Below are 27,610 nucleotides of genomic sequence, written 5' to 3' on the forward strand. Positions count from 1 at the left end.
ACAAATCAAGTTTTTTGTATGTTTGCCTATCTATCTATCTATCTACCTATATATCTGTCTGTCTGTCTATCTATCTATCTATCTACTTATCTATCTACCTATCTGTCGATCGATCTATCTCTCTCTCTCTGTCTAACTATTTATCTATCTATCTGGCTGTCTATATAAATATCTATCTAACTATTTAACAAATCTATCTGGTTTTATTTATTTGTATTTTTTTTATATGGACACGGTTTAACTTGCTTTGCACATTGGTTACTTTTCAGTCTTTGTATATAGTTTTTCATTGATTCTACTATATTTCTTTGTCCTGCTGTGAATGTCTGCATGAAAATTAATCTTATGGTCGACCATGGTGATAAATACATACAGTACTTTGATAATAAATTTACTTTGGACTTGCAAGGAATCTATACCACATACACAGGTCATCCAAGGTCGTATTAATTCAGATTCAGATACGTTTATAGATTTATTACACCATTTGTGTTAATAGTCAGCACTTAAAGATGTGCTGGAGACTGCCTGCAACTTTTACCACAATTGAAAGTTGGGCCCTTTCCGAGTGCTGCATCTGAAACCAGACTCAATTCCACAGAGTCCCCCTCCCTCGACCCCACACATTCCCCCAACTTCTCCTCCCTGTTTCCCTCTTAGAAACAGTCCCTCCTCTATCCATTCCTGAGCTTCATCCCTCAATGCGTATGGCCCAGATCCACCTCCCTGTTTCCCTCGCAGTTTCAGTCCCTCCTCTTCCACCATGTTAACATGTGTAGGCCATTCGGTCATCCAGCCCAGCAGTCTACACTTTAATGGATGACCATCTACTTCTCTGCTGGAGACAAAAATGTCTGTTCTCTATTTGGGTGTAAAGAATTTTCTACTCAAATTTGTAACTTCATCACACTTGGAAATATCTGCTCATTTCAGACTATTACCGTGTGTCCTGAGGTTCTGGACTTTACAGCTTATGTGATGAAATTAGTGTAAAGAATGAATCAGCTATTGGTGCTTCCCCCTCCCCACCCCCGAGACTGACAATAACAGATTGGCTCAGAGCCAATCTGTCTTCTTTTAATGACCCAGCACCCTGAGTCCAGACAGCGGTAGGAATTCTTTCCAATATTCCAATATACATAGAAGAATAGAGAATACAAGAAAGTGTATACAAAAGGTCAGAAAAGATTTTTAAAACAGTTACATTTTGTCTGATCATAATAATAATTACATTACCCCGTAATCATATGTTAATCATTATTTATATTAAACTATACTAATTTATTACAAAAAACACTCTAACCCCTACCAAGAAAAGGTAAATACCTTCTTATATAATAAAAATTAATAATAGCCAACATCTGAGCTTAAATAACAAATTGAAGGCTTTGAAAATAATTCAGTAAAGGTCCCCACATTGTTTGAAAATCTTGACGAGATTCAGAAATTGAACAATGAATCTTCTCTACATCTAAACACGACATAACATCATATAACCATTGAGCATGAGTAGGAAGAAAAACATAAAACAAAAGCATCCTCCTAGCTATAAGAGAGCTGAAGGCCAAAGTATGTAAGTCAGATGTCTTTAGCTTAAAATCTTGTCCTGTAACAATACCAAATAGGTCCATCAGAGGTTTAGGCTTAAAATTGACTTTAAAAAGTAAGGAAAAAGTTTAAAAACTTCCTTCCAATATTTTTCAAGATTCGGACGTCCAAAACTTACGAATTAATGAAGCTTCTCCATTATTACATCTGTCACAGCAGGGAGGTATATCTGAATAAAAACGAGATAGCTTATCCTTAGTCATATGAGCTCTATGTACCACCTTAAATTGTATGAGGGAATGAAGAGCACATAGTGATGAAGTATTAACCAGTTTAAAAATTTCATTCCAAGTTTCCTCAGATAGCGATGCCTGTAAATCGTGTTCCTAGAGATTTTTAATTTTGTCTGAAGAAACATTCCTCATCTCCAGTAACATGCCATAAATCTTAGGTATTGAACCATTATGAAAAGGTGTCAAACTAAAAATTACGTCTAGTAAGTTCTTATCTGAGCTTATAGGGAATGTACATAATTGAAATCTTAATAAGTCTCTGATTTGTAAATATCTAAAAAAGTGACTTTTGGGTAAACTATATTTAGCCAACAATTGCTCAAATGAAGAAAGGTCTCCTCCAACAAACAGATCCCAAAATCATTCAATACCCAATCTGTCCTTTCCTTAAAAACTAAATCAATCATAGAGGGTTTAAAAAAAATAGAATAAATTGAGCTTGAAAGGGAAAATCTCAATAAACCAAAGTGTTTTCTAAATTGTATCCAGATCCTCAGAATATGTTTAACTATTAAATTATCAGTTAGTTTGCTTACAGATAAAGGAAGTGGGGATCCAAGAAGAGAAATAATAGAAAATTTGTCAACAGATTTAGCTTCTAATGAAACACTTACCGGAAAATCTACATGATTAATATAATATAGCCAAAACATAAGATATCATATATTAACTGCCTAGTAATAAAACCTAAAATTAGGAAAGGCTAAACCTCCAGACCTTTTTAGATTTTTGAAGATGAACTTTACTTAAACAAGGATGTTTATTTTTCCATATATAAGAGGATAAAATAGAATCAAGAGAGTCAAAAAAGGATTTAGGAATAAAAATGGGTAAAGCCTTAAAAAGATATATAAATTTAGGTAGAATATTCATTTTAATAAAATTAATTCGTCCAATCAACGTTATTGAAAAAGGTGATCAATTTAATGGTATCTTTTTTACATAATTCAATAAAGTAAGAATTTTTTTCTTTAAACAGGTGTTTGGAATTCTTAGCAACTGTTACACCCAAATAAGTAATTTGATTACTTACAAATTTAAAAGGGAGAATAGCATTAATTGATACCCAATTATTTAAAGGAAATAATTCACTCTTATGTAGGTTCAATTTATATCCTGAAAACTGGCTAAAACTGAGTAAAGAAAGAATGCAAGGTAACGAGGTCTCAACATAAGAGATGAACAGCAATATATCATCCGCGTAAAGCGAGATTTTATGAGTAACACCTCTCTTTAAAATACCACAGATATCATTAAATTCTCGAAAAGCAATGGCAAGAGGTTCTAAAGCTAGATCAAAGAGCAAAGGGCTCAATGAACAGCCTTGTCTAGTTCCACAATGAAGTTTAAATGGTTTGGAATTTTGATCAACCAGGGCAGAAGGACATAAATAATGTAATTTAATCCAATGAATAAAATCTGGTCCAAAACTAAATTTTTCTAAGATTTTTAATAAATAACGCCATTCAACCCGATTAAAGGCTTTCTCAGCATCTAATGATATCACATATTCCAATATCTCCTGGGATTGAGAGTAAGTAACATTTAATACACGGCACATATTAAAATGAGAATGTCGTTTTTTAATAAAACCAGTCTGTTCATCAGAAATAATAGAAAGTAGAATTTCTATTCTAAAAATTCGAGCCAGAATTTTAGAAAGGATTTTAGTATCAACATTGAGTAATGATATTGGCCTGTATGAAGAGCATTCAGTTGGGTCCTTCTACTTCTTTAGGATAAGTGACATACAGACTTCATAGAAAGATTGAGGCAAGCTACCCAATTAGAAAGAGTCAGAAAGACTTAAGTGCAACTGCGGTATAATTAATGAAGAAAAAGCCTTATAAAATTCTCCAGAAAATCCATCTGGGCCCGGAGCTTTCCCCGAGTGTAATGAACATATTAGCCTCGGCAATTTCGTCATAAGAAATGGGTTGATCCATCTGTTTACAGTTATCTGCAGAAAGTGCAGGGATATTTATTTGATCCAGAAATTGTTTCTTACAGTATTATCTTTAGAGGAATCAGAACTATAAAGTTTAGAATAGAATTCTGTAAAGGTATCATTTATTTCAGAGTGATCAGTTGTCCTATCCCCGTTTGTTCTGCAAATCTCTTTAATTTGTCGTTTAACTACAAAAGGTTTTAATCGGTTGGCCAATACGTTGCCTGATTTATCTCTGTGAACGCAAAATTGAGTTTTATCTTTAAGAAGTTCAGTTTCAATTGGATACGTTAACAGAAGATCATATTTAGACTTAACTTCAACACTTCTTTTATATAAAACAGGATCTGGAGCTATAGCATATTTTTGATCTAATTGTTTCAGCTGGTTGGCTAGATCTATTCTTTCTTTATTAGCTTTATTCTTAACGCTCGCAGTATAAGAAATAATTTGTCCTCTAATATAGGCCTTGAAAGTGTCCCATACAATAAGATTAGAAGTCTCTTCCTTCCTATTCTCTTCAAAAATAATATAATATGCCTCTCTATAAATTTTAAAAATACCTTATCAGATAACAAAGTTGTATTAAAACGCCAAATTCTGTTTGTTTGAGGAAAACCAGGGAGATTTAAAGATAGAAATACAAAAGCATGATCTGGAACAGCAAACTCTTCATATTTACAGGAACGAACTGATGAAATCATTTGACTATCAATAAAAAAAATCAATCCTGGTAAATGTATGATGAACATGGGAAAAAAACGAGTACGCCCCATCTAAAAGGTGTAAGAAACGCCAAATATCAAAATGCCACATTTCAATAAAAAAAAGATTGAATAAACAAAGCTGATTTGTTAAGAGACGCTGGTTCAGAAGATGATCGGTCTAAGATTGGGTCCAAACAGCAGTTAAAATCTCCTCCCATCACCAAACAATAAAGACTCAGATCTGATAGAAACAAAACAAAAACGCTCGAAGAATCCTGGATCATCTACATTGGGGGCATACACATTGGCAAATCCTATTAATTTATTATCTAGTTTTCCTGAAACTATAAAAAAAGTCCATTAGTATCAGAGACAACTTTATGTTGGACAAAGGAAAGTGTGTTATCTTTAATAATCGAAACTACTCTAGATATGTCGTGAACAGACAAATGAAAACAAATACCCTTCCAACGCCTAAAACAACGTAGATTATTACATTTGCGTAGGTGAGTTTCTTGTAGAAACATAATAGGGGCCTTAAATTTCCTGATATAAGCAGAAATCTTATTAATTTGACAGGATGATTTAACCCTTTCATGTTAAAACTGAGTAGATTAATGGTTTGGTCTATTTTTAGAATAATTTAAAGAAAGGGTTAAAATGTAAGTTAAAACGAATCCTTAAACCTTGTGAAATGGTAACCAAGCAACAAGTTGGGTGAAAAAAATTCGAAATCAGCTTCTGAGAAAAAAAACCACCTCCCAAAGAAAGAAAGTCGACCCATAGGAAGCCGACATCTACAACACAACCCCCCAAAATACCTCGTGATCGCTCCAAATAGTTTCAAGTTGTTTATATTCCAATCTAGTCTAAACAATTTCCAGACAAGAGATTCAATTCTCGCATTTCAAAAATACAGTATTAAAAAATATAAAAGGAAATTGGTTACAAAGGTTTGCCAAAAGTAAACGTTACCATTATTCATACTGGAAGACATTAAACGTTTAATCTTATATCTTCATGAAAAAAGGATAAGCAGTTAGCTTTTAAATTTAAAAAAAAATCTTTAAGCTTCAGCATTCCAAAGAAACCATTCGAAGGGTCCAGCTTTAATGTGATTCGCAGGCAAACTAGGTACCCAAGGGATGGGTTAACCCTTAATAAAAAAAATTCCAGCAAAGATTGTTTAAACTTAGCACATACCTGCATTACCTCGAGCAAATAGTCTTCGGGAATCTTAATATTGCACTTTCTAACGAACCATGCCGTTTTGGCGGGATTTGTGAGCTATACGTTTCCCAGGTAAAGACAGACTAAGCAGCTAGCCTTCGGATTTTACAAACCTTTCTGCTTCAGCTTCTGCTTTCGAAACCATTCGGAAGATCCGTTTTTCAGTGTGATTCTGAGATGGGCTGGATAACAGTTTAAAATCCTTATTAAAAATTTGGACATAGTTCTTTGAACTTATCACATTCCTGCATAACCTCCAGTGTGTAGTCTTCCACGATTCTAATCTTGCCGCCACGATAGGGAAGCATGCCTCTTCGACGAAATTCACGTATTAACGGATCCTTTGTTTTTAATTCATGAAAGCAAATGATTACAGATATTGGTCTATCTCTGTTATAACGAAACACGGGGGACTTGTGAACTCGGTCAATCACAGGCAAAGATGCCAAAATTTCCAGAAATAATTCTTGCAGAAAATTTTCAAAGAATTCCATAGGATGATTACCTTCGATTAATTCTTCGAGACCCAGAACCCGTAGGTTGTTCCTTCTACTTCTATTTTCTATGTTGATAATCTTCTGTCTTAGTTTTTCGTTGAACTTTGGTTGCTTTTCACAAAGTTTTTGCAGTTCATCCACTTCCGTTTCCAGAGACGACAATATTGCTTCGTTAGTTTTTATACGTATATCGTGTTCCTTAAGTGTTTGCTGAATAGAATTCAATATACCATCTATTTGTTTAAAGTCACAGCTGAATTGTTGAAACTTCTCAGAGTTTTCTCGTGTATGACTTTGCAGCAAATCCATAGTAGAATCCAAAGAAGCAGGGAGATCATCCTTTTTAGTACCTCTGCCACCCCATAATGTAGCCATAATGGAAAAAAAAATCACACTTAAAAAGGAGGTTTCAAGACAGATTGGAAATAGTAAGCTAATTAGAGTTGGAGCAACAGAAAATTGCTGCTATTCCATCGGCCACCACCAGGAAATCTCTGCGGTGGGAATTCAACCCCGACTGGTGCTCAATGCCATAACCGCTACTCTACTGAGTCACACGACTGAGCTTGGAGTAGGTTAAAAAGTTGGGTCAACGTTATGGGCTGAAAGGTCTTGAGTGTGCTGTGCTGGTCTATTCGGCGTGATAGAGCAAGAGCTGGAAAAGAACTAGGCCATTCTGCCCCTTGCCCCGTTCCTCTTCTCAAAAAAGGTTAGGCTGCATTTTAAATTCCCATGCTGTCTGCATCTGGAAGAACTTTGGATTTAAAACATCTGATTCCAACAACAAAATGGATGAGGAAACAGGTCTTTTCCCAGGTGGCAGTCAGTAATTGGAGGCCAACTAGAGGCATTTGTGTTTATGCCCAGTTGTTCAAAGTCGACAGCAAGTAAGTTGATGAGGGAAATAATTTTAACACCTCCAGCTCTGAGGGTGGCGCAATGCCCGGAGGAGATGACAATTTTTCTATGTGACTTGCAGCAGTTAGTCGGGAGGGCAAAGGAATGGCAGAGGCAGTTTAATGTAGACAAACATGAGGCTAAATATAGCAATGCAGATTGTTTTCTGAATGGTGAGAGGGAGGAAGGAAATGGATTTCCCGGTACACGAAGAACAGAAGTTGAGCAGTGATTATCTAGAAAGCAACTGTTACGTTGACATTCATCGCAAGGTATTTTAAGAACAGAAGAAAGGATGTCTTGCTATAGCTGTACAGGGTCTTGGTGAGTCCCTGTCTGAAGTCTGTGTAGTTTTAAATTTGTCTGAGTTGGGGTGATTTGTCACAGAGCGAGTGCAGTGAAAGTTTATGAGGATCCCAGGGTGTGCAGAACTGACCTGATGAGAGGTGGAATCAGTTGGCTCCATAGTCCCTGGAGTTGAGAGAAATGAAAGGGAACTCATAGAGCCGAGTAAAATTCTAACAGGACAAGACAGGCGTGACAAGAACAAAATTGCTGAATGTCAGAGGGGCTGGAACCGGAAAACACATAAAATCGGAAAGCAATTTGGAAATAAGAGCAGAAGTGCCCGCACCCAGAGTGTGGTAAGATGATGGAGCGAGGCGGGGCGGGGCGGCTGCACCTGATTCTTGGCAATCTGGTCTTCTCAGCCTCCTGTGTTGGATGACTCTTCTCCCTTTCTGTGGACAGAACAAGACCAATTAACACAAACCCTGCAGTTGTAAAATAAGACCTAATCCGGCCTCCCCATTCACTTACAACCTTTGAAGGGATTTAGATCGAGACTTGAACGGGATTTTCCACAGGATAAATATTATCGTTGGTATCAGTGTTTGACAACAAAATTGGAGATGAGCCCAGATACATAATGAATTGGCAGCTTTACAGTGACACACAATATACAGTGTCTATGAAAAGTATCCCCCCCCCGGAATTTTTCATGCTTTATTGTTTCACAACGTTGAATCAAGGTGGATTTAATTTGGCATTTTGGCGCTGATCAACAGAAAAAGACTTTTTCATGTCAAAGTAAAAACAAATCACTACAAAGTGATCTAAATTAATTAAAAATATAAAACACAAAATAATTGATTGCATAAGTAATAAACCCCACCTTCAAGTTAGTATTTAGTAGATGCACCTTCGGCAGCATTTACGCCCTTGAGTCTGTGTGGACAGGTCTTTATTCAATTTACACATCTGGTCATTGCAATTGTCCTTGTATTCTTCCTTGCAGAACTGCTCAAGCACAGTCAGATTGCATGGGTATCATGAGTGAACAGCCCTTTTCAAATCCAGCCACAAATTGTCAATTGGATTGAGGTCTGGACTCTGACTTGGCCACTCCAGGACATTAACTCTGTGTTTTTTAAAACCATTCCTGTGTAGCTCTGGCTTTATGCTTGGGATCATTTTCTTACTGGAAAACAGATCTTCTCCCAAGTCGCAGTTCTCTTGGTGTTCCTCCAGGGTTTCCCTATATGTTGCTTTATTCATTTTACCCTCTACCTTCACAAGCTTTCCCAGACCTGTTTCAGTGAAGGATCCCCACAGCATGATGCAGCTACCACCGTACTTCACGGTAGGGATGCTGTGTTTTTGATGGTGTGGGGTGTTTGGCTAACGTCAATCATACAGTAGGTAGTGTTGGTAGTAAGGAGGATGGTCTTGGACTAAGGGATAATACTGATAAATAGTACCATACTCAGATTAAGACCAGAAGACCAGAAGACTCGGAGCAGAATTAGGGCATTCGGTCCTTCTATTCTGGTCTTCTAGTCCATCGTGGTTGAGTTATTATCCCTCTCAACCCATTCTACTGCCCTCATCTCGTAATCTTTGACACTCTCACAAATCAAGATCCTATCAATCTGCACTTTAAATATACCCTCAGCAGATTGTGGCAATAAATTCGTTGAATCCTTTGCTCTAAAGGGACATCTTTTTACAAGTGGAAGATGCGATATTTTGCCTATAGCGCAGTTTTTGGAGAATAGACTTTGACTGTTATCTCTTATGATTATTGAGAAACAGAGAGAAATAGGCATACAAGGTGTTAGTAAATGCAAGGTATTGGGGACATGACAGGCAGAGGTTGTAAAATAAGTAGGAAACGGTTTGTCCATAATATAAGAGAAATGGGCACAATATACTGAGCTGCTATCCTACTGTGGCACTCTTCCCTCCTACATGTCCCTCCATTTTTCTATCATTCGGTGGCATTTACCAGGTACATTCGATACGAAAGGTTTTTTCAAAATATGAACAGCCGTTAGACACATTTGAAGCAGTCACTTTTATGATGTAGAAAATGCAGCAACCATTTTCTGCATTATCAAAAGCTCCCAGGCCAACAATGTGAAAATGAGGTGTTCATAGGCAAATACCGACTGGACGCTTCAAGTTTTTTAATCACTTCCCAACGCCCACTGACTGTCTGAGTGAATTGGATTTCACGGCATGAGCCTTCGGCATTAGTACATACAGTACCTGAGTTTGTCACAGTAGAGAACGGCGCCCATCACTAAAAGGGCGAGAGTTTTCAGTCCGACTGGGATACACAACATCAGCACGGTTTCAGAAGCGCCTGTCCCTGAAGAGAAAGTGAGAGAGGTCAATCCAAACTCAGGCAAAGGGGAAAAACCAATAATTTGCACAGATTAGAATCTGTAGATGTGGATCTGAACATATAATTTAGCAGATTTATACTGACAGAACTACGGAAGATTAAGCATGTATGAATGAACAAGTAAAAGATATTACTAAGAATGTAGACAATAGACAATAGGCAATAGGTGCAAGAGTAGGCCATTCGGCCCTTCTAGCCAGCACCGCCATTCACTATGATCATGGCTGATCATACACAATCAGTACCCCGTTCCTGCCTTCTCTCCATATCCCTTGACACCGCTATCTATAAGAGCTCTATCTAACTTTCTCTTGAATGCATCCAGAGACTTGACCTCCACTGCCTTCTGGGGCAGAGCATTCCACGTATCCACCACTCTCTGGGTGAAAAATTTTTCCATATCTCTGTTCTAACTGGCCTACCCCTTATTCTTAAACTGTGGCCTCTAGTTCTGGACTCACCCATCAGCAGGAACATGATTCCTGCCTCCAGCGTGTCCAACCCCTGAATAATCTTATATATTTCAATCAGATCCCCTTTCATTCTTCTAAATTACAGTGTATACAAGCTCAGTCACTCCAATCTTTCAACATATGACAGTCCCGCCATTCCAGGAATTAACCTTGTGAACCTAAGCTGCACTCCCTCAATAGCAAGAATGTCCTTCCTCAAATTTTGAGACCAAAACTGCACACAATACTCCAGGTGGGGTCTCACCAGGGCCCTGTACAGCTGCAGAAGGACCTCTGTATTCCTATACTCAATTCCTCTTGTTATAAAGGCCAGCATGCCATTAGCTTTCTTCACTGCCTGCTGTACCCGCATGCTTGCTTTCATTGACTGATGTACAAGAACACCTAGATCTCATTGTACTTCCCTTTTTCCTAACTTGACTCCATTTAGATAGTAATCTGCTTTCCTGTTCTTTCCACCAAAGTGAATAACCTCACATTTATCCACATTAAACTGCATCTGCCATACATTCACCCACTCACCTAGCCTGTCCAAGTCACCCTGCATTCTCATAACATCCTCCTGACATTTCACACTGCCACTCAGCTTTGTGTCATCAGCAAATTTGCTAATGTTACTTTTAATCCCTTCATCTAAATCATTAATGAATATTGTAAACACCTGCGGTCCCAGCACCGAACCTTGCGGTACCCCGCTGGTCACAGCCTGCCATTCCGAAAGGGACCCGTTAGTCGCTACTCTTTGTTTCCTGTCAGCCAGACAATTTTCAATCCATGTCAGTACTCTGCCCCCAATACCATGTGCCCTAATTTTGCCCACTAAACTCCTATGTGGGACTTTATCAAAGGCTTTCTGAAAGTCCAGGTACACTACATCCACCGGCTCTCCCTTGTCCATTTTCATAGTTACATCCTCAAAAAACTCCAGAAGATTAGTCAAGCATGATTTCCCCTTCATAAATCCATGCTGACTCGGACTGATCCTTCTACTGCTATCCAAATGTGTTGTAATTTCCTCTTCTATAATTGACTCCAGTATCTTTCCCACCTCTGACATCAGGCTAACTGGTCTATAATTCCCTGTTTTCTCTTTCCCTCCTTTCTTGAAAAGTGGGACAACATTAGCCACCCTCCAATCCACAGAAACTGTTCCTGAATCTATAGAGCATTGGAAAATGAGTACCAATGCATCCACGATTTCTAGAGCCACCTCCTTAAGCACCCTGGGATGCAGACCATCAGGTCCCAGGGATTTATCAGCCTTCAGACTCAACAGTCTACCCAACACCGTTTCTTGCCTAATATAAATTTCCTTCAGTTCATCCATTACCCTAGTTCCTTTGGCCACTATTACATCTGGGAGATCTTTTGTGTCTTCCAATGTAGAGATCACAATGACAGGGGTTAAATGTTAGAACAAAAAATAAACCTACAGTAAGACTATAGATCATAAGACAAAGGACATTCGGCTCATCGAGTCAACTCCGCCAGTCTCTCATGAATGACTAACCGTCTCAACCCCATTCTCCTGCCATCTCCCCATAAACTTTGATGTCCTTGCTAATCAAGAACTTATGAATCTCCACTTAAAGGCCAAAGACGACCTCCACATTCATCTGTGGCAATGATATCCACACATTCACCACCCTCTAGCTAAATACATTCCTCCTCATCTCTGTTCTTGAGGGTCGTTTCTCTATTTTGAGGCTGTTCTAGTCTCCCCCACTATATGAATTCTCTCCACATCCTCTCTATCCAGGCCGTTCAATATTCAATAGGTTTCAATGAGTCCCCTCTCCTGTCCCACTCATTGTACTAAACTAGCGAGAATAGTCCAGAGTCCAATCTGTGTTGGGAGCAGAGCACTGTGAAGAGTTTACTCGCAAGTCGGCGAAGCTATTATCAAAGGATTGCTTCGCGGGAGTTCGCACATTCCAGAGGTTCGATCAGCGTCGAGAGCACAGCACTGCGAAGTAAATGAAAGTATAGAAGGGGCAAGCGGGACGGCCATTGTTTGGAGTAGGCCAGCGGTGAGAGTGGGAGCATCAGGCTTGGACTCAGGCCACAGAAGACGCCAAGGCCAAAGAGTCAGGTTCGCGGATTTGGTATTGGATTCCCATTGTACTGTGCAGGCAGAATGGCAGATATGGCAGTGGAATGCTCCTCTTGTAGGATGTCGGAATTCATGGAACATGATAGTTTCCCTGATGACTACACCTGCGGGATGTGCAGCCAACTCCAGCTCATGAGAGACCACGTTAAGGAGCTGGAGCTGTCGTTGTATGAACTAGGGATCATCCAGGAGGGAACGCAATTGGCAGATATGACTTTCGAGCACATAATTACACCCAGAGTGCAGAATTCAGGGAGTCGATGGATGAATACCGAGAGAGGTAGAGAGAGAAGAAAGTCAGTACAGGGTCCCCTTGTGGCCATTCCCCTCAGCAAAAGGTATACCCCTTTGGGTACTGCTGAGGGAGATTACCTATCTAGGCAAGGCAGCAGCAGCCAGACCAATAGCACTGTGTTTGGCTCTGAGCCTCAGAAAGGAAGTGTGAAGTCGGCCAGAACAATAGTCATAGGGGAGTGTATAGACATTATCAAAGAGGATGTGCTGGAGCTTTTGAAAGGTATTAAGTTAGATAGGTCGCCGGGACTGGACTGGATATACCCCGGGTTACTCTGGGAAACAAGGGAAGAGATTGCTGAGCCTCTGATGATTCTCTTTGCATCATCAATAGGGACTAGAGAAGTCCCAGAGGATTAGAAGGTTGCAAACATATTCCCTTGATCAAGAAAGGGAGTAGAGATAATCCAGGAAATTATAGACCAGTGCGTCTTACTTCAGTGATGAGCAAGTTGTTGCAGAAGATCCTAAGAGGAAGGATTTATGAGCATTTGGAGAGAAATAATCTGATAAGGGACAGTCAGCATAGCTTTGTCAAGGGGAGATTCTGCCCTTGTATTTGGATTTCAGTAAGACATTTGATAAGGTTCCCCATTCAAGTCTCATTCAGAAAGTAATGAGGCATGGGATCCAAGAAGACCTTGCTTTGTGGATCCAAAATTGGCTTGACCATAGAAGGCAAAGAGTGGTTGTGGATGGTTCGTGTTTGGCATGGAGGTCGGTGACCAGTGGTGTTCTGCATGGATCTGTTCTAGGACCCCTCTCTTCTTTGTGCTGTCTATCAATGACGTAGATGAAGAAATAGAAGGGTGGGTTAGTAAGTTCGCTGAAGACACAAAATTTGGGAGTGTTGTGGATAGTGTGGAGGGTTGTCAGAGGTTACGGCGGGACATCGATAGGATGCAAAACTGGACTGAGAAGAGGGAGATGGAGTTTAGTCCAGATAAGTGTGAAGTGATTCATTTTGGTAGGTAAAATTTGAAGACAGAATATAATAATAATAATAATAATAATAATAATAATAATAATAATAATAATAATAATAGTAAGACTCTTGGCAGTGTGGAGGATGTGTGGGATCTTGGGGACTATGTCCATAGGACACTCAAAGCTGCTGTGAAGGTTGACAGTGTTGTTCAGAAGGCATATGGTGTGTTAGACTTCATCAACTACGGGATTGAGTTCAAGAGGCATGATGAAATGTTACAGCTATATAAGACCTTACTTAGACCCCACTTGGAGTACTGTGTTCAGTTCTGGTCACCTCATTACAGGAAAGATGTGGATACTATAGAGAGAGTGTAGAGGAGAATTACAAGGATGTTGCCTGGATTGGAGAGCAAACCTTATGAGATAGGTTGAGTGAACTCGGCCTTTCGTCCTTGGAGTGTCAGAGGATGAACGGTGACCAGATAGAGGTGTATAAGATGATGAGAGGCATAGATCATGTGGATAGCCAGAGGCTATTTCCCAGGCTGAAATGGGTAACACGAGGGGACACAGTTTTAAAGTGCTTGAAAGTAGATACAATGGGGATGTCAGAGGTAGGATTTTAACATAGAGAGTAGTGGGTGCATGGAATGAAATGCTAGCGAAGGTGGTAGAGGTGGATACAATAGGGTCTTTTAAGAGACTCTTCGATAGATACAAGGAGCTTAGAAAAATAGAGGGCTATGCGGTGGGGAAATTCTAGGCATGGTCGGCACAATATTGTGGACCGAAGGGCCTGTAACGTGCTGTCGATTTTCTATGTTCTGTGTTCTATAGTCCCAGAGCCATCAGATGGTCCTCATACGTTAACTGTTGTATTCCAGGAATCATTCTCGTGAACCTTTAATTATATGTAATTATTGTTGGTTGAAAGATGGGGGTGGATCTTTTGGCCCTAGTTGGGTGAGTTTAGAAACTAAATCGGTATCAGCTTATGCTCTGGGTTCTATTTTAGGGACTTCTCTCCCTTTTGCTCTTTCTAAATTGCCGAAACGAATTGACAACCCGATAGTTAAACATACTTTGTGTATATGGTTTCAATTTCGGAGATTTTTTGGGTTGACTCAATTCGTTTTAAATAGTCCTATGGTATCTAATTGTTTTTTTCACCCTTCTGTTATAGATCAAGCTTATTCGGCTGGAAAACTAAGGGATTACTAAGATTTTCTGATTTATTTTTAGATAATTGTTTCATGTCTTTTGAGCAATTATCCAACAAATATAACTTGCCCTGATTTCATTTTTTTTAGATATTTACAGATTAGACATTTTTTAAGTTCTGTACTCTCTACGTTTCCAAATTTTGTGCCTTCAGATATTTTGGAGAGTTTATTTGAATTAGACCCTTTTCAAAAAGGGCTTATTTCAAAACTTTATAATATAATTATGAAGATACGTTCAGAGCCTCTTTATAAGACTAAAAAGGATTGGGAAAGAGAGCTTAGTCTTAGTATTTCTAGTGAGAATTGGGATAGAATTCTTCAATTAGTTAATACATCATCGTTATGTGCCAAACATTCATTAATACAATTTAAGGTCGTACATAGGGCCCATATGTCCAAGGATAAATTAGCTCATTTTTACTCTCATATTAGTCCTATTTGTGATAGATGTCATTCTGAAATTGCGTCTTTAACTCATATGTTTTGGTCTTGTTCATTTTTGGAGAAATATTGGAAAGATATTTTTGATATTATTTCTGTGGTTTTGAATATTGATTTACAACCTCATCCTATTACCGCAATTTTTGGTTTACCAATCTTAGACTCACTGCATTTATCTTCTTCTGCCCGTCGAATGATTGCATTTCTAACTCTGATGGCTAGAAGATCTATATTGTTGAATTGGAAGGAAATTAATCCTCCCACTGTATTTAATTGGTTCTCTCAAACTATGTTATGTTTAAATTTAGAAAAAATTAGAAGTGGCACTTTTGAGACTTCTATTAAATTTGAAAAGTTATGGAGACCATTTATTCAACATTTTCATATGATGTAATATGACCCTGTGCCAAGTTCATTTGATTTCCCAGCTTTTAGCTTATGTATTTTGAGAGGACCGGAAGTGACGGCATTGATGAATACTTATTTTTGTGAGATATTATAAACAGCCCCCTTTTTTTCTCTCTCTTTTTTTGCTTCTTTTTTCTTCTATATTAGTTATTAGATTAGATTAGCTAGGTTTGCATTATATTTTTTTGTTTTTTTTCTTTCTTTTTTCTGTTTTCTTTATATCATATATTATGAAATATTTAGACTTACTATGTTCATACATATATTTTATGGCTTATGTCTTGGTAAACTCATTTATATTGTAACTATTATGTATGTTTTTTTCATATGCAATGGAATTTATATGTTGGTAATTTCTTTATCAATATATCATTTGTATTCTGTCCATATTACTAATATTAATAAAAAGATTTAGAAAGAAAGAAAGGATTATATGTAATTATGCAATATTTATAAGATTGTTGTATAACATCTTTACTCCAGTAAACACTCCCTTACTTACCGAGATCCCGCCGCTTTACTAAGTTTCTCCATGTTTCCCTAGATGAACATTGGACAATCCCTTATCCAACTCTCGTTAGGGTTATTTACTCCATTATTAAACAAAACGACAGAGTGTTGTATTTCTGGTCTGCCATACTCCAGCTGGTTCTCTTGGCCTCTCCGTGTTTCACTGAACCCTTCTCTAAACCCGCTACCACTTTTATCTCCCCCCTAACCCCGCTCTCCATGTGACAGCCCAGATTCCTACTGTCCAGACTGTCAGAGGCCAGGCTACAGCCGCCTGATCGTCGTTAGATGCGTCTTCCATTCCTCTTCCCCTTCCTCCCTCTGTCTTCCTCCCCATGCCTTGCAGAATGTGTCAATGGTTTCTTACCTGGTCTGACCTGCAGCCGGATCTCACTCTGAAACACATGGATATATGGGGGATTGAGCTGCTGTCCGTGGAAGTGTGGATAATGTTTGTCCAAGTCCCTGAACTCAGCCAGACACAGGTAGCCACCGGTGTCCTCCGCACTCAGCTGCTTTATCCTGGTCGAGGCGTTTCCCAGTTCTGGGTCCCCGACGAGCTCGTACCGAGTCACTCCGTTTTCCGCTGCCCACGATCCATTTCCTTGGTGCATGAAGGTGACGATGTGTCGGTAGGGTTCCTTCCTCATCCACGTCACCGTGTGTGCGGTGAGGCTCTGCCGAGGCCGTGTGAACACACAGGGTAACGCGGCCGAAGCTCCCTTGGTTCCAGTCATCACAGAGACACTCTCTTTGGGAGCTGAGGGAAGGACGAACATTTTTTTGCGTTACAGCAACTGGAAGGTGTGAGCTGGTTTTCAATACTGTAGTTATATTTATTAACACTGTTTGTGGACTGTTTGTGGCACTCCCATCAGGGGAAGAGGCAACGCGGCGTCCATGCCAAGACCACTAGACACAAAAACAGTTACTGCCCCAAGCTGTCAGACTGATCAGCACTTCCACCCATTAACCCACTCCACCAGCACTCTCCACAGCCCCTCAGAACCCTTCATCCCTCCACCAGCTGCCACTTCACACTTACACTCCACCCGTCATCCCTACGCCGACGTAAGTGTTTTCATAGGCTCTACTGCGACCAAAAAGAGTTCCTCGGGCCAAGAGACACTATGCGACTTTATCATTTCCTGTCAGAGTCACCTTGTCTACAGATACCAACCACCACTTTATGTACGTACAGTCTACATATATAGGTTAATCTTATCTCCAGTATATATGGACACACTCAGTTTCGTGTACCTTGGGCTTTAGAGGGATTGTTTTTATATTTATTGCGTGTGTGTGCTTTGCTTTTATAATTGTGTTTGTTATATTTATTGTGTATTTCATGTTGCGTCGGATCTGGAGTAACAGTCATTTCTTTTTCCTTTACAGTCGTGTACTGCAAAAAGGACAATAAACATTCTCGGATCTAGTATTTCGTAATTTGTAGGTTTTAAAAAATAGCAGGACCCAGTGGAGCGTCCTTTTTGTCCGAGCTGTGTTTGAGCTGCGGTGCAGTAGTTAAGTATATGCATCGAGGCTTTGGTTCAGGAGTCTGAGCAAGCAAGTTCAGCTAAGATTTTCCTTAGAATCAGTCACGTTATTAGAGCGTACTTGAACGTATCTAGGATCTTGCGGGACGCTGGGAGTATTACAAGAAAGATTTTTAGGTAGGTGGTCACACCTACGGTGCTGGCTGCAGATAGTTGGATGACCACCAGGAGAGGCTGGGGACGGAACCGTCAGTACAGGGCTCCCCCGTGACTGTTCCTCTCAGCAGCAATTCTGCATACATATATACATAGTACTGCTAGAGTGGACGGGGAGTTGTGGTGAACTTTTCTAGGCGCAACAGCAGAAGCCAGGTCGCACTGAGACTGTATCTGAATTTCAACGTGTATGTGAGATGCCAGAGAAGGCAGTAGCGAGGGGGACCATAACAAGTCCATAAGACATAGAAGTAGAATTGGGATATTCAGCCCGCTGATTTTTCTCTGCAATTCGATGATGACTGATGTATTTTCCCTCTCAACCCGATTCTCCAGCCTTCTCCCGGTAAACTTTGACGCTGTTACTAATTAAGAACATATCCAATTCCGTCTTAATATGCCCAATGACTTGGCTTCCACTGATTCATCACTCTCTGTCTAAAGAAATTCCTTTTCATCTCTCTTCTAAAGGGATGGCTTTCTATTCTAAAGCCGTGGCCCGATCCTAGATTGCCCCACTATATAAAACATCATCTCCACGTTCACTCAATCTAGGCCTTTCAATAATATGAGGTACGTTTTAATAAGATACTCATCCCACACTTCCACCTCCCCCACCCCGTCTTCTAGCGAGTACAGACCCAGAACCATCAAACACTCCTGATACGTTAACCCTTGCATTCCCGGAATCACTCTTCCGAAGCTCCACTGAACCTTCTCCAGTACCTGCACATCTTCATTAGGATAAGGACAGGGCCTTTTTTTTTTTTTTGCAGATCAATTTCCATCTACTGAACTGCCAGATATGGCAGTTTTGGATACGAACATGAATATGCCCGTTTTGGAGGGATGCGGATTATGTGTGGGTAGATGGGATTTAATTCGCCAACATGGTCTCACAGACTTTGCGGACCAAACGGTCAATTCCTGCACTGTGCTGTTTTACTTCCGATATTCCACTCTTTGTGTACGAAAAAAAGTGCCAGTGTAAACCTCTTTAAACTTTCTCGCACTTTACCTGAAAGCAATACGTTCAAGTATTTGCCTTCTCTGGTCCCCTGGACTGTTGGTTTTTATAATTCTGCTGCTTCGTTTTCTGGAGAAGGGGAAGAATTTGGAGATTTTCTGGGCACCTGTAACGTACAGGAGAGTTCCTGGAATTCCCTCGGAGTGACAGAGAGCTTACAGCCAGAAAGGAGAACATTCGGTCACTTGTCAAAGTCCCTGACTCTACACTGTCTCTATTCGCAGAGTTTAAATGCTATCAGATCACTCACCAAGTCCCATGCCCCCGCCCTTTGCTGCTCGTAATAAAAGAAGCCAATATTGTCCAACTTCTCCTGTTCACAACCACTTCCCAATCCATTGATCACTTCCTGAATACTCTCCAACACTTCAATACCCTTTGTCAAATGCAACTCTTAGATCAGCACAGAAATCTCCTAATGTGGGCTCTCCAAAGTTTTATAAAGCTGCAACACTTTTATAGCAAACAGCCCGACCAACTATACCAGAGCCAACGCTATGCAGTTCCTCAAGCACACTGCCCAACAGGATTTAATGGAGAGGGACCCGGGTCAGGATCCCCGACGCTTCGCTCCCACGTGGAGCTGATCAACATTTATTGATCAGGTTTGGACCATGGGGATCCGAGGCAGCTACAGTACCTGAAATTTGGTCCTCACCTGTCACAGAGAGCTTCGTTAGAACCACTGATCGAAGTTTATAAATATTGAGCTCCACCCGGCACTGATACTGACCACCGTCACTCCGGTTCAGACGCTCCACCATTATCGAGGCATCTCTCTTACCGTGGTTCCCCACGAATCCGAACCGCCCTCCTCCAGCTTCCTGTGTCATATTGCACCGGGAGCGGCCGGGAGCGAAAAATGTGCAGTTAAAAACCACTGGTGCAGCACCTGATCCTATCTTGGACCAGATGACAGAGCCGTTCGGGGCGACTTCAATGCGTGGGTGGGTGAAAGTACACGGTAACACAGCGGAGGCCCCTTCCACCGCAGAGACCACATCAGCGCCGGACATTGACCAAGCACCAATCGAATAGTCTGCAGAGAGGGAGAGACAGACAGAAATGGCGTGAGTATGAGAGAGAGAGAGAGGAGAGAGAGGAGAGAGAGGAGAGAGAGGAGAGAGAGGAGAGAGAGGAGAGAGAGGAGAGAGAGGAGAGAGAGGAGAGAGAGGAGAGAGAGGAGAGAGAGGAGAGAGAGGAGAGAGAGGAGAGAGAGGAGAGAGAAGAGAGAGAGAGAGAGATCAAAACAGCTGGTGAACAGAGTTTCAGAAGAAAACTGAACGGCAGTCTGAGCTGTAGTCCCACGTGCTATCGTAACATATCGGAGAGCCTGGTTTTTATATCGCTACAAACTCAAAATCCGGTTTATTATCACCGGTATAATACTATACCATAAGATATAGGTGCAGAAGTAAGCCATTCGGTCCATTGAATCTGCTCCACCATTCAATCATTCCAGTCATTCCGCTGCCTTCTCCCCATACTCTTTGATTCCCTGGTTAATCAAGAACCAATTTGTCTCTGCATTAAATGCACCCAATATCCACAGCCGCTCGTCGCGACAAATTCTACATACGTACCACCGTCTGACTAAAGTAATTTCTCTGCATCTCTGTTCTAAATGGACGTCCTTCAATCCTGGAGTCGTGCCCTCCTGTCCTGGACTCCCCTACCATGGGAAATAACTTTGTCGTATCTAATCTGTTCAGGCCATTTAACATTCGGAATGTTAGATTCCCCCTCATTCTCCTGAACTCCAGGGAATACAGCCCAAGAGCTGCCAGACGTTCTTCATACAGTAACCCTTTCATTTCGGGAACCTTTCTCGTGACTCTTCTCTGAACCTTCTCCAATGTCAGTATATCCTTTCTAAAATAACGAACCCAAAACTGCAAACAATATGGTCTCACGTGTGTCTCAACGTTACATCCCTGCTCTGATATTTTATAACTCCAGAGTAGAATGCCAACATTTCAATCGTCTTCTTCACAACCGACTCAACTTGGAGGTTAACCTTTAAGGTATCTTCAGCAAAGACTCCTAAGTCCCTCTGCCACTCTACATTTCGAATTCTCTCCTAATCTAAATAATAGTCTGCCCCTTTATTTATTCCACCAAAGTGTATGATCATACACTTGGATGGTATGACCATACACTTTAAAACATCGCATTTCCTTTGCCATTTCTTTGCCCATTCCCTTAAACTATCGCAGTCTCTCTGCAGGCTCTCTGTTTCCTCAATACCACCCGCCCCTCCACCTATTAAAATATTTTTTTAATTATTTTAAAATTATTTAATGAACAAATATAAAATACATGATTTAAAGTGAATGGGAGTAACGTAAATAAATGATATTTGGAACTGAATTTTGTGTTAAAAGATTATGATTTTTTTTGTTTTTGATGTGACGATCGATGCCAAATATGTTGTTGTATAGGGAAGAGGGGTAAGCGTAATAAGCTGTAGCTTCAGCCTACACACTTTCGGTCTGTTTTAAAGAATATCTATGTGTTTTGTTGCAATTTTGTCCTATGAAATCATTCTTATGAAATCATCATTGTAAATGGTGTTTTTTGTTATGTTTGTGCTGACCAAAATAAATTAATTTCATTCATTCTATCTTTGTATCATCGGCAAATGTAGCCACAAATCCATTAATCCCATAGTCCAAATCATTGGCATACATTGTAAAAAGCAGCAGTCCCAACATCAACCCCTGCGGAATTCTACTGGTAACCTTCAACCAGCCAGAATAGGATCCCTTTATTCCCACTCTCTGTCTTCTGCCGACCACTCATGCTCCAATGCTCCCCTCATGCTAGTAACTCCCCTGTAATTCCATGGGTTCTTATCTTGCTAAGCAGCCTCATGTGCGGCACCTTGTCAAAGGCCTCCTGAAAATCCAAATACACCCCGTCTACTGCATCTTGTTTGTCTACCCAGCTTGTAATTCCTCAAAGAATTACAGTAGGTTTGTCAGGCAGGATTTTCCTTTAAGGAAACCATGCTGCCTTTGGCTTATCGTATCATGTGCCTCCAAGTGCTCCGTAATCTCATCCCTAACAATCGATTCTAACGACTTCCCAACCACTGATGTCAGGATAACAGGTCTATAGTTTCCTTTCTGCTGTCTCCCACCCTTCTTAAATAGTGGAGTAACATTTGCAATTTTCCAGTATTTCGGTACAATGCCAGAATCTATCGATTCTTGAAAGATCATCGTTAATGCCTCCTCAATCTCTCTAGCTACTTCCTTCAGAATCCGAGGGTGCATTCCATCAGGTCCAGGAGATTTATCCACCCTCAGACCATTAGCTTCCTGAGCACTTTCTTAGTCGTAATTTTCACTGCACCTGCTTCAGTTCCCTGACGCTCTTGAATGTCCGGTATACTGCAGATGTCTTCCACTGTGAAGACTGATGCAAAATACGCATTCAGTTCCTCTGCCATTTCTGCATCTCTCATTACAATATCTCCAGCGTCATTTTGCATTGGTCCTATATCTACCCTCGACTCTCTTTTACCCTTTATATATTAAAAAAAGTTTTTAATATCTTCTTTGATATTAGTCGCCTGCTTCCTCTCATAATTTACCTTTTCCTTCCTAATGACCTTCTTAGTTTCCTTCTGCAAGTTTTTAAAAGCTCCTCAATCCTCTATCTTCCCACTAGCTCTGGCTTCCTTGTATGCTCTCTCTTTTGCTTTTACTTTGGCTCTGTCTTCACTTGTCAGCCATGGTAGTGTCCTTCTTCCCTTTTAAAAATTCTTCTTATTTGGAATATATCTGACTTGCACTTCCCTCATTTTACGCAGTAACTCCAGACATTGCTGCTCTACTGTCTTTCCTGCAAATGACCCTTTCCAGTCAACTTCAGCCAGTTCCCCTCTCATGTCATTGTAATTTCCTTTATTCCACTGTAATACCGACACATTGGATTTTATTTTTCCCTCTCAAATTTCAATGTGAATTCAATCATATTGTGATCACTGTTCTCTAAGGGTTCCTTATCCTTAAGCTGTCTTATCACCTGCAGATTATTGCACAACACCCAATCCAGCGCAGCCGATCCCCTCGTGGGATCAACAACAAGCTGTTCTAAAAAGCCATCCCTTAGACATTCTGCAAATTCTCGTTCTTGAGGTCCAGTACTGACCTAGTTTTCCCAGTCCACTTTCTTGTTAAAATCTCCAACGATTCTCATGACATTGCCTTTCTGACAGGCCTTTTCTACCTCCTGCTGTAATTTGTAATCCAAATTCCGGCTGCTGTTTGGAGGCCTGTAAACAACTGCCATTAGGGTCCTTTTACCCTTAACTCAACCCATAGAGACTCTACACCTTCCGATCCTACGTCCCCTCGGTCAGCTTCCTACCTTTATATCATCGAGGGGGGACAGGTGAGAGCTGATCCCGAGAAGATCCGGGCAGTGGCGGAGTGGCCCAAACCCACGGACCGCAAGCAACTCCAACGGTTCCTGGGGTTTGCGAACTTCTTTCGCCGGTTCATCAGCAACTACAATCAGGTGACGGCCCCCCTCACCCGACTTACCTCACCTGCCACACCTTTCCTTTGAGACTCCGAGGCGGACTCAGCATTCGCCGAACTGAAGAGGCATTCCACGTCTGCCCACGATCTGTTTCAACTGGACCTCTCCTGTCAGTTCATTGTGGAGGCTGACGCCTCTGACTCCGGGGTGGGAGCGGTACTGTCGCAACGTTCGGGCCCGGATCAGAAACTACATCCCTGTGCCTTCTTCTCTCGCCGACTGTCTCCCGCTGAACGAAACTACAACGTGGGGAACCGGGAGCTACTAGCTGTCAAACTGGCGTTGGAGGAGTGGAGGCCCTGGGTGGAGGGGGCGGAACACCCGTTCATCGTCTGATCAGACCACAAGAATCTTGAATATATCCAGTCCGCCAAACGCCGGAATTCCCGCCAGGCCTGTTGGGCATTATTTTTTGGCCGGTTCAGGTACTCCCTCACCTATCGTCCGACCTGATGCCCTCTCCCGCCAATACGTTTCCGAGGAGGATCTTCCCAACCCTGAGACCATTCTTCCACCATCCTGTGTAGTGGCTGCTCTCACCTGGGAGATCGAGTCCAAAGTCAAAGAGGCCCAAAGGACGCAACCCGACCCAGGCACCAGACCTCCCAATCGCCTCTTTGTACCCGATGCTGTTCGATCACAGGTCCTACAGTGGGGACACACTTCTCGCTTCCCCTGCAATCCCGGAGTCGATCGGACCCTGACCCTCCTGAAGAAGCATTTCTGGTGGCCCTCCATGGACGCTGACACCCGTTTCTATGTTTCCATATGTTCCGTCTGCGCCCGTGGAAAAGCCTCCCATCGGTCACCTGCGGGATTATTCCATTCCCTACCTGTAGCTGGGCGTCCCTGGTCCCACGTCGCTTTAGACTTCGTCACCGGTCTACCCCCTTCCCGCGGAAACACAACTGTCCTCACCGTGGTAGACCGATTCTCCAAGGCGGTGCATTTTGTGGCCCTCCCTAAACTCTAATCCTCGCAAGAAACCGCAGATCTTCTAGTCCGCCACGTCTTCCGCCTGCACTGAATCCCCGCGGACATCCTCTCCGTTCAGGGTCCCCAGTTCGTCTCGCAGGTATGGAGAGCCTTCTGTCGAGCCCTAGGAGCAACGGCCAGACTTTCATCCGACCTCCACCCCCAGACGAACGGGCAGACGGAACAGGTCAACCAAGACCTGGAGGAGACTTTATGTTGTGTAACGGCAAACCACCCGTCAACCTGGAGTGACCATCTCCCGTGGGTTGAGTACGCCCACAACTCCCTGGTGAGCTCTGCCATTGGGAGGTCCCCGTTCGAGTGCTCCCTTGGGTAACAACCCCCCGCTGTTCCCCGCTCAGGAAGAAGAGATCGCGGTACCGTCGGTTCGGGACCATGTTGATCGGTGCCGGAAGGTTGGGGAGGAGACTCGCACGGCCCTACTCAGATCGACAAACCGAAATAAGAAAACAGCCGACTGACACCGGACTCCAGCACCAGAGTACCAACCGGGGCAGATGGTGTGGCTTTCCGCCAAGGACATCCCGCTCAAATGCGAACCTAGGAAACTCGCCCCCCCCGCTTCCTGGGACCATTCAAGGTCGAAAGGATTACCAACTCCACAGCGGTTCGCCTCACGCTGCCTAAATCCATGCGTATTCACCCAACCTTTCATGGGCCCCAGATAAAACCTGTCTCCGTCAGCCTTCGTGCCCCCCAGCTGAGACTCCTCCCCCTGCCCGGCTCATCGACAGCCACCCGGCATACACTGTCCGACGACTGCTAGAGGTGCACCGTCGGGGCAAGGGCCTCCAACACCTGGTGGACTGGGAGGGGTACGGTCCTGAAGAACGTTCCTGGGTCCCCCGCTCCTTTATCCTAGACCTTTCCCTAATCTAGGACTTCCATCGGGACAATCCAGACAAGCCTGGAGGAACACAAGGAGGCTCCCATTTGGGGGGTGGGGGTACTGTCATGGTTCCGGTTCCCTTTAACACTTCTTTCTCCCTGATCATGCTCCAATTTCAGTCAATTGCTGCTAGTTACCCAATAATGGAACACCTGGCTTTCATCAGCGACTGGGAAATAAATACGATGGCGACTCTATCACAGGTTGCTAGTTCGTTGGTCAATTCTCGTGTGATACTTCGTTCCCTGTACCGATTAGAACCGGTAGTTAAGAGTTCGCCACTGACTAGGAGGGCCGTGATGGCCTGTCTCTCTGCTGTGATCGTTATATGTTATATGGTAGTTCTAAGTTCCGCTCTAATTTCTATAAAGTCCCTGGGAATCCCGTCCCCTTGTCAAGATCCGTCTGGTTTCCTGCTCGACGTTCAGGTCTACGCCATCCTCCCCAAATGAGTCGACGTGCCAGTGTCCTGCACTTGGGTTCTCCTCCGTCGCCCCGTGTAACACTCCCAGACTGACGAGCACCATCTACCCGAAGCATCGGTTTTAAGGCGCCAGAACCCGCCTTCGCCCCCTTCTCCTGTCAGTAGAAACGGTTCCGCCGGGCTTAGAGCCGAAGCCACACGAGAAGGCCAGGAGTTGGACTTGGTTGTCAGAGGCTATTTGAGGCGCCTGCCATGAGGAGCAATTTTAGGTAGTGGGAGCTTGTGCGCACTACCACTCCTCGGCTTGACAACCTTAGAACCAAGGTTATATATAATAACGGATACCCGGGAGTGGGTTACATGCTGGAAGCCTGTCGGGGTTTCGGGGGGTTGTAATTGTCTGTTCCCGGAATCTGTTGGCCTTAACAATCCTTCAGAGGGGAACAGCTTGGAGATTCGAGGGCTATGGGTAAGCCTAGTAATTTTTAATGTAGGGACATGCTCGGCACAGCTTTGTGGGCCGAAGGGTCTGTATTGCGCTGTAGGTTTTCTATGTTTCTATTCTGAGGCACCGGTTACGAACAGAAGAGTTCTAAGAATTCCCTCGGAGTGACAGAAAGCTTGCAGCAGGGTAGGAGGACATTCAGCCCATTGATTTCATACTGCCTGTCTATGAGAACAACCCACCCAGTCCCGTTTTCCCCCATCCTCTACCCGCAGCCCCACGAATTCCGTTTCAGACACTTGTCCCGCTCCTCTTTTCAACGCCCACTTCCAGCCCCACGTTTCACTCCGAACACGGTCAGAGTGGGAATAATGTTCCCGAGCAATTGTTTAGTTATTTAGCGATTCACTTTCGTTCTGTGACGTAATTTCCTACCACGCCCATCAATGGGAAGAGCCTCCCATAGTCCAAACTCTTCATAATTTTAACTTCTCACCTCCCCTCCTCCAACTAGGAATCCCTCCGACCTCCTTAACTGTAGGAGATCATCCGGAGTGTGAATTAGAAGCAGGAGGCCATTCGGCACCGCTAGATCTCACCGCTATTGAAAAAGTTTTCGGCTGATCTATTTAAACTTAACACCCGATCCTCCGCCATCGCCTCCTGTTTATCGAGGGTTCCACTCTGGGGTACAAAACTCTGGGATCTATATGTGTATTTCTCCAATTGCCCGACTACCAGATCACCTCCACCTGAGGGTGTGCAGTGTGTCAAGAAGGCGGATCAGATAGGAGCGCTTACGGTTGGACAGTTTCCCAACAACCTCCCACTCCCTCTGTGTGATACAGCGCTCAAACATCTGCAGAACTGCCACAGCGGAAACCCAAACAAGGAGATAATGAGGATAATGGGAAACACTTACTGTATCCCCGGACTGATACGGAAAGCAGAACCGTGCAGAGACAAAGCCGGAGAGAGCGCATCGCCAACGCGTTAGTCTGGTGTCCTTTTTTCCTTACTAAAGCTGAAATACAGAAGTTGCACGAAGTGTTCGTCATTTCCTTAAAGATCCGCAACTCTTATAAATTGGTTATAATTAGATAAATCACTGATTCATGACTGAACAGGGTTGGTATGTTGCAGGAACACGTACACGCCTTCAGCCGTGAACATATGAAAACGGAAGAGACCTTGGGGAGTTCGGAGAGTTCAGACGTGTTCCTAAAACTGAACTTGAGAGAGCAAAGGGTAGCAATAAAGTTTCAGTGGCATATATGATTAAGGAGGATACCAAAGCATTTCAAAACTCATTTACTCGCTTTCACCAACTCGTGAATCCCTTTGGGATGGGTCTGGTGAATTTCC

General features: G+C 42.4%; 1 protein-coding gene across 1 annotated transcript; it reads right to left on the reverse strand.

Annotated features, from left to right (window-relative positions):
- Positions 1 to 674: 674 nt before the first annotated feature.
- On the reverse strand, positions 675 to 27,248 carry LOC132396279 (sialic acid-binding Ig-like lectin 15). Its single transcript, XM_059973801.1, has 5 exons — positions 27,168 to 27,248; positions 19,599 to 19,979; positions 16,569 to 16,961; positions 9,671 to 9,773; positions 675 to 7,860 (listed from the first exon to the last, which is right to left on the reverse strand). The coding sequence occupies exons 1-5, from the start codon at positions 27,226 to 27,228 to the stop codon at positions 7,827 to 7,829; spliced, it is 972 nt and encodes a 323-aa protein (XP_059829784.1). The 5' UTR covers positions 27,229 to 27,248; the 3' UTR covers positions 675 to 7,826.
- Between the last annotated feature and the right edge of the window lie 362 nt (positions 27,249 to 27,610).

Source organism: Hypanus sabinus, chromosome 7 (genome assembly GCF_030144855.1).
Source record: "Hypanus sabinus isolate sHypSab1 chromosome 7, sHypSab1.hap1, whole genome shotgun sequence".
Lineage (NCBI taxonomy): Eukaryota > Metazoa > Chordata > Chondrichthyes > Myliobatiformes > Dasyatidae > Hypanus > Hypanus sabinus.

Excerpts from the sequence above, each read along its gene's own strand:
- LOC132396279 (XM_059973801.1), bottom strand. The coding sequence starts at position 27,228 with ATGCGCTCTCTCCGGCTTTGTCTCTGCACGGTTCTGCTTTCCGTATCA. Across the intron at positions 9,774-16,568 it reads CCGGCTGCAGGTCAGACCAG|GGACAGGCGCTTCTGAAACC; the intron begins GTAAGAAACCAT and ends CTTTCTCTTCAG. Across the intron at positions 7,861-9,670 it reads CTCTACTGTGACAAACTCAG|AAAGGGAGAAGAGTCATCCA; the intron begins GTACTGTATGTA and ends TTCTGTCCACAG.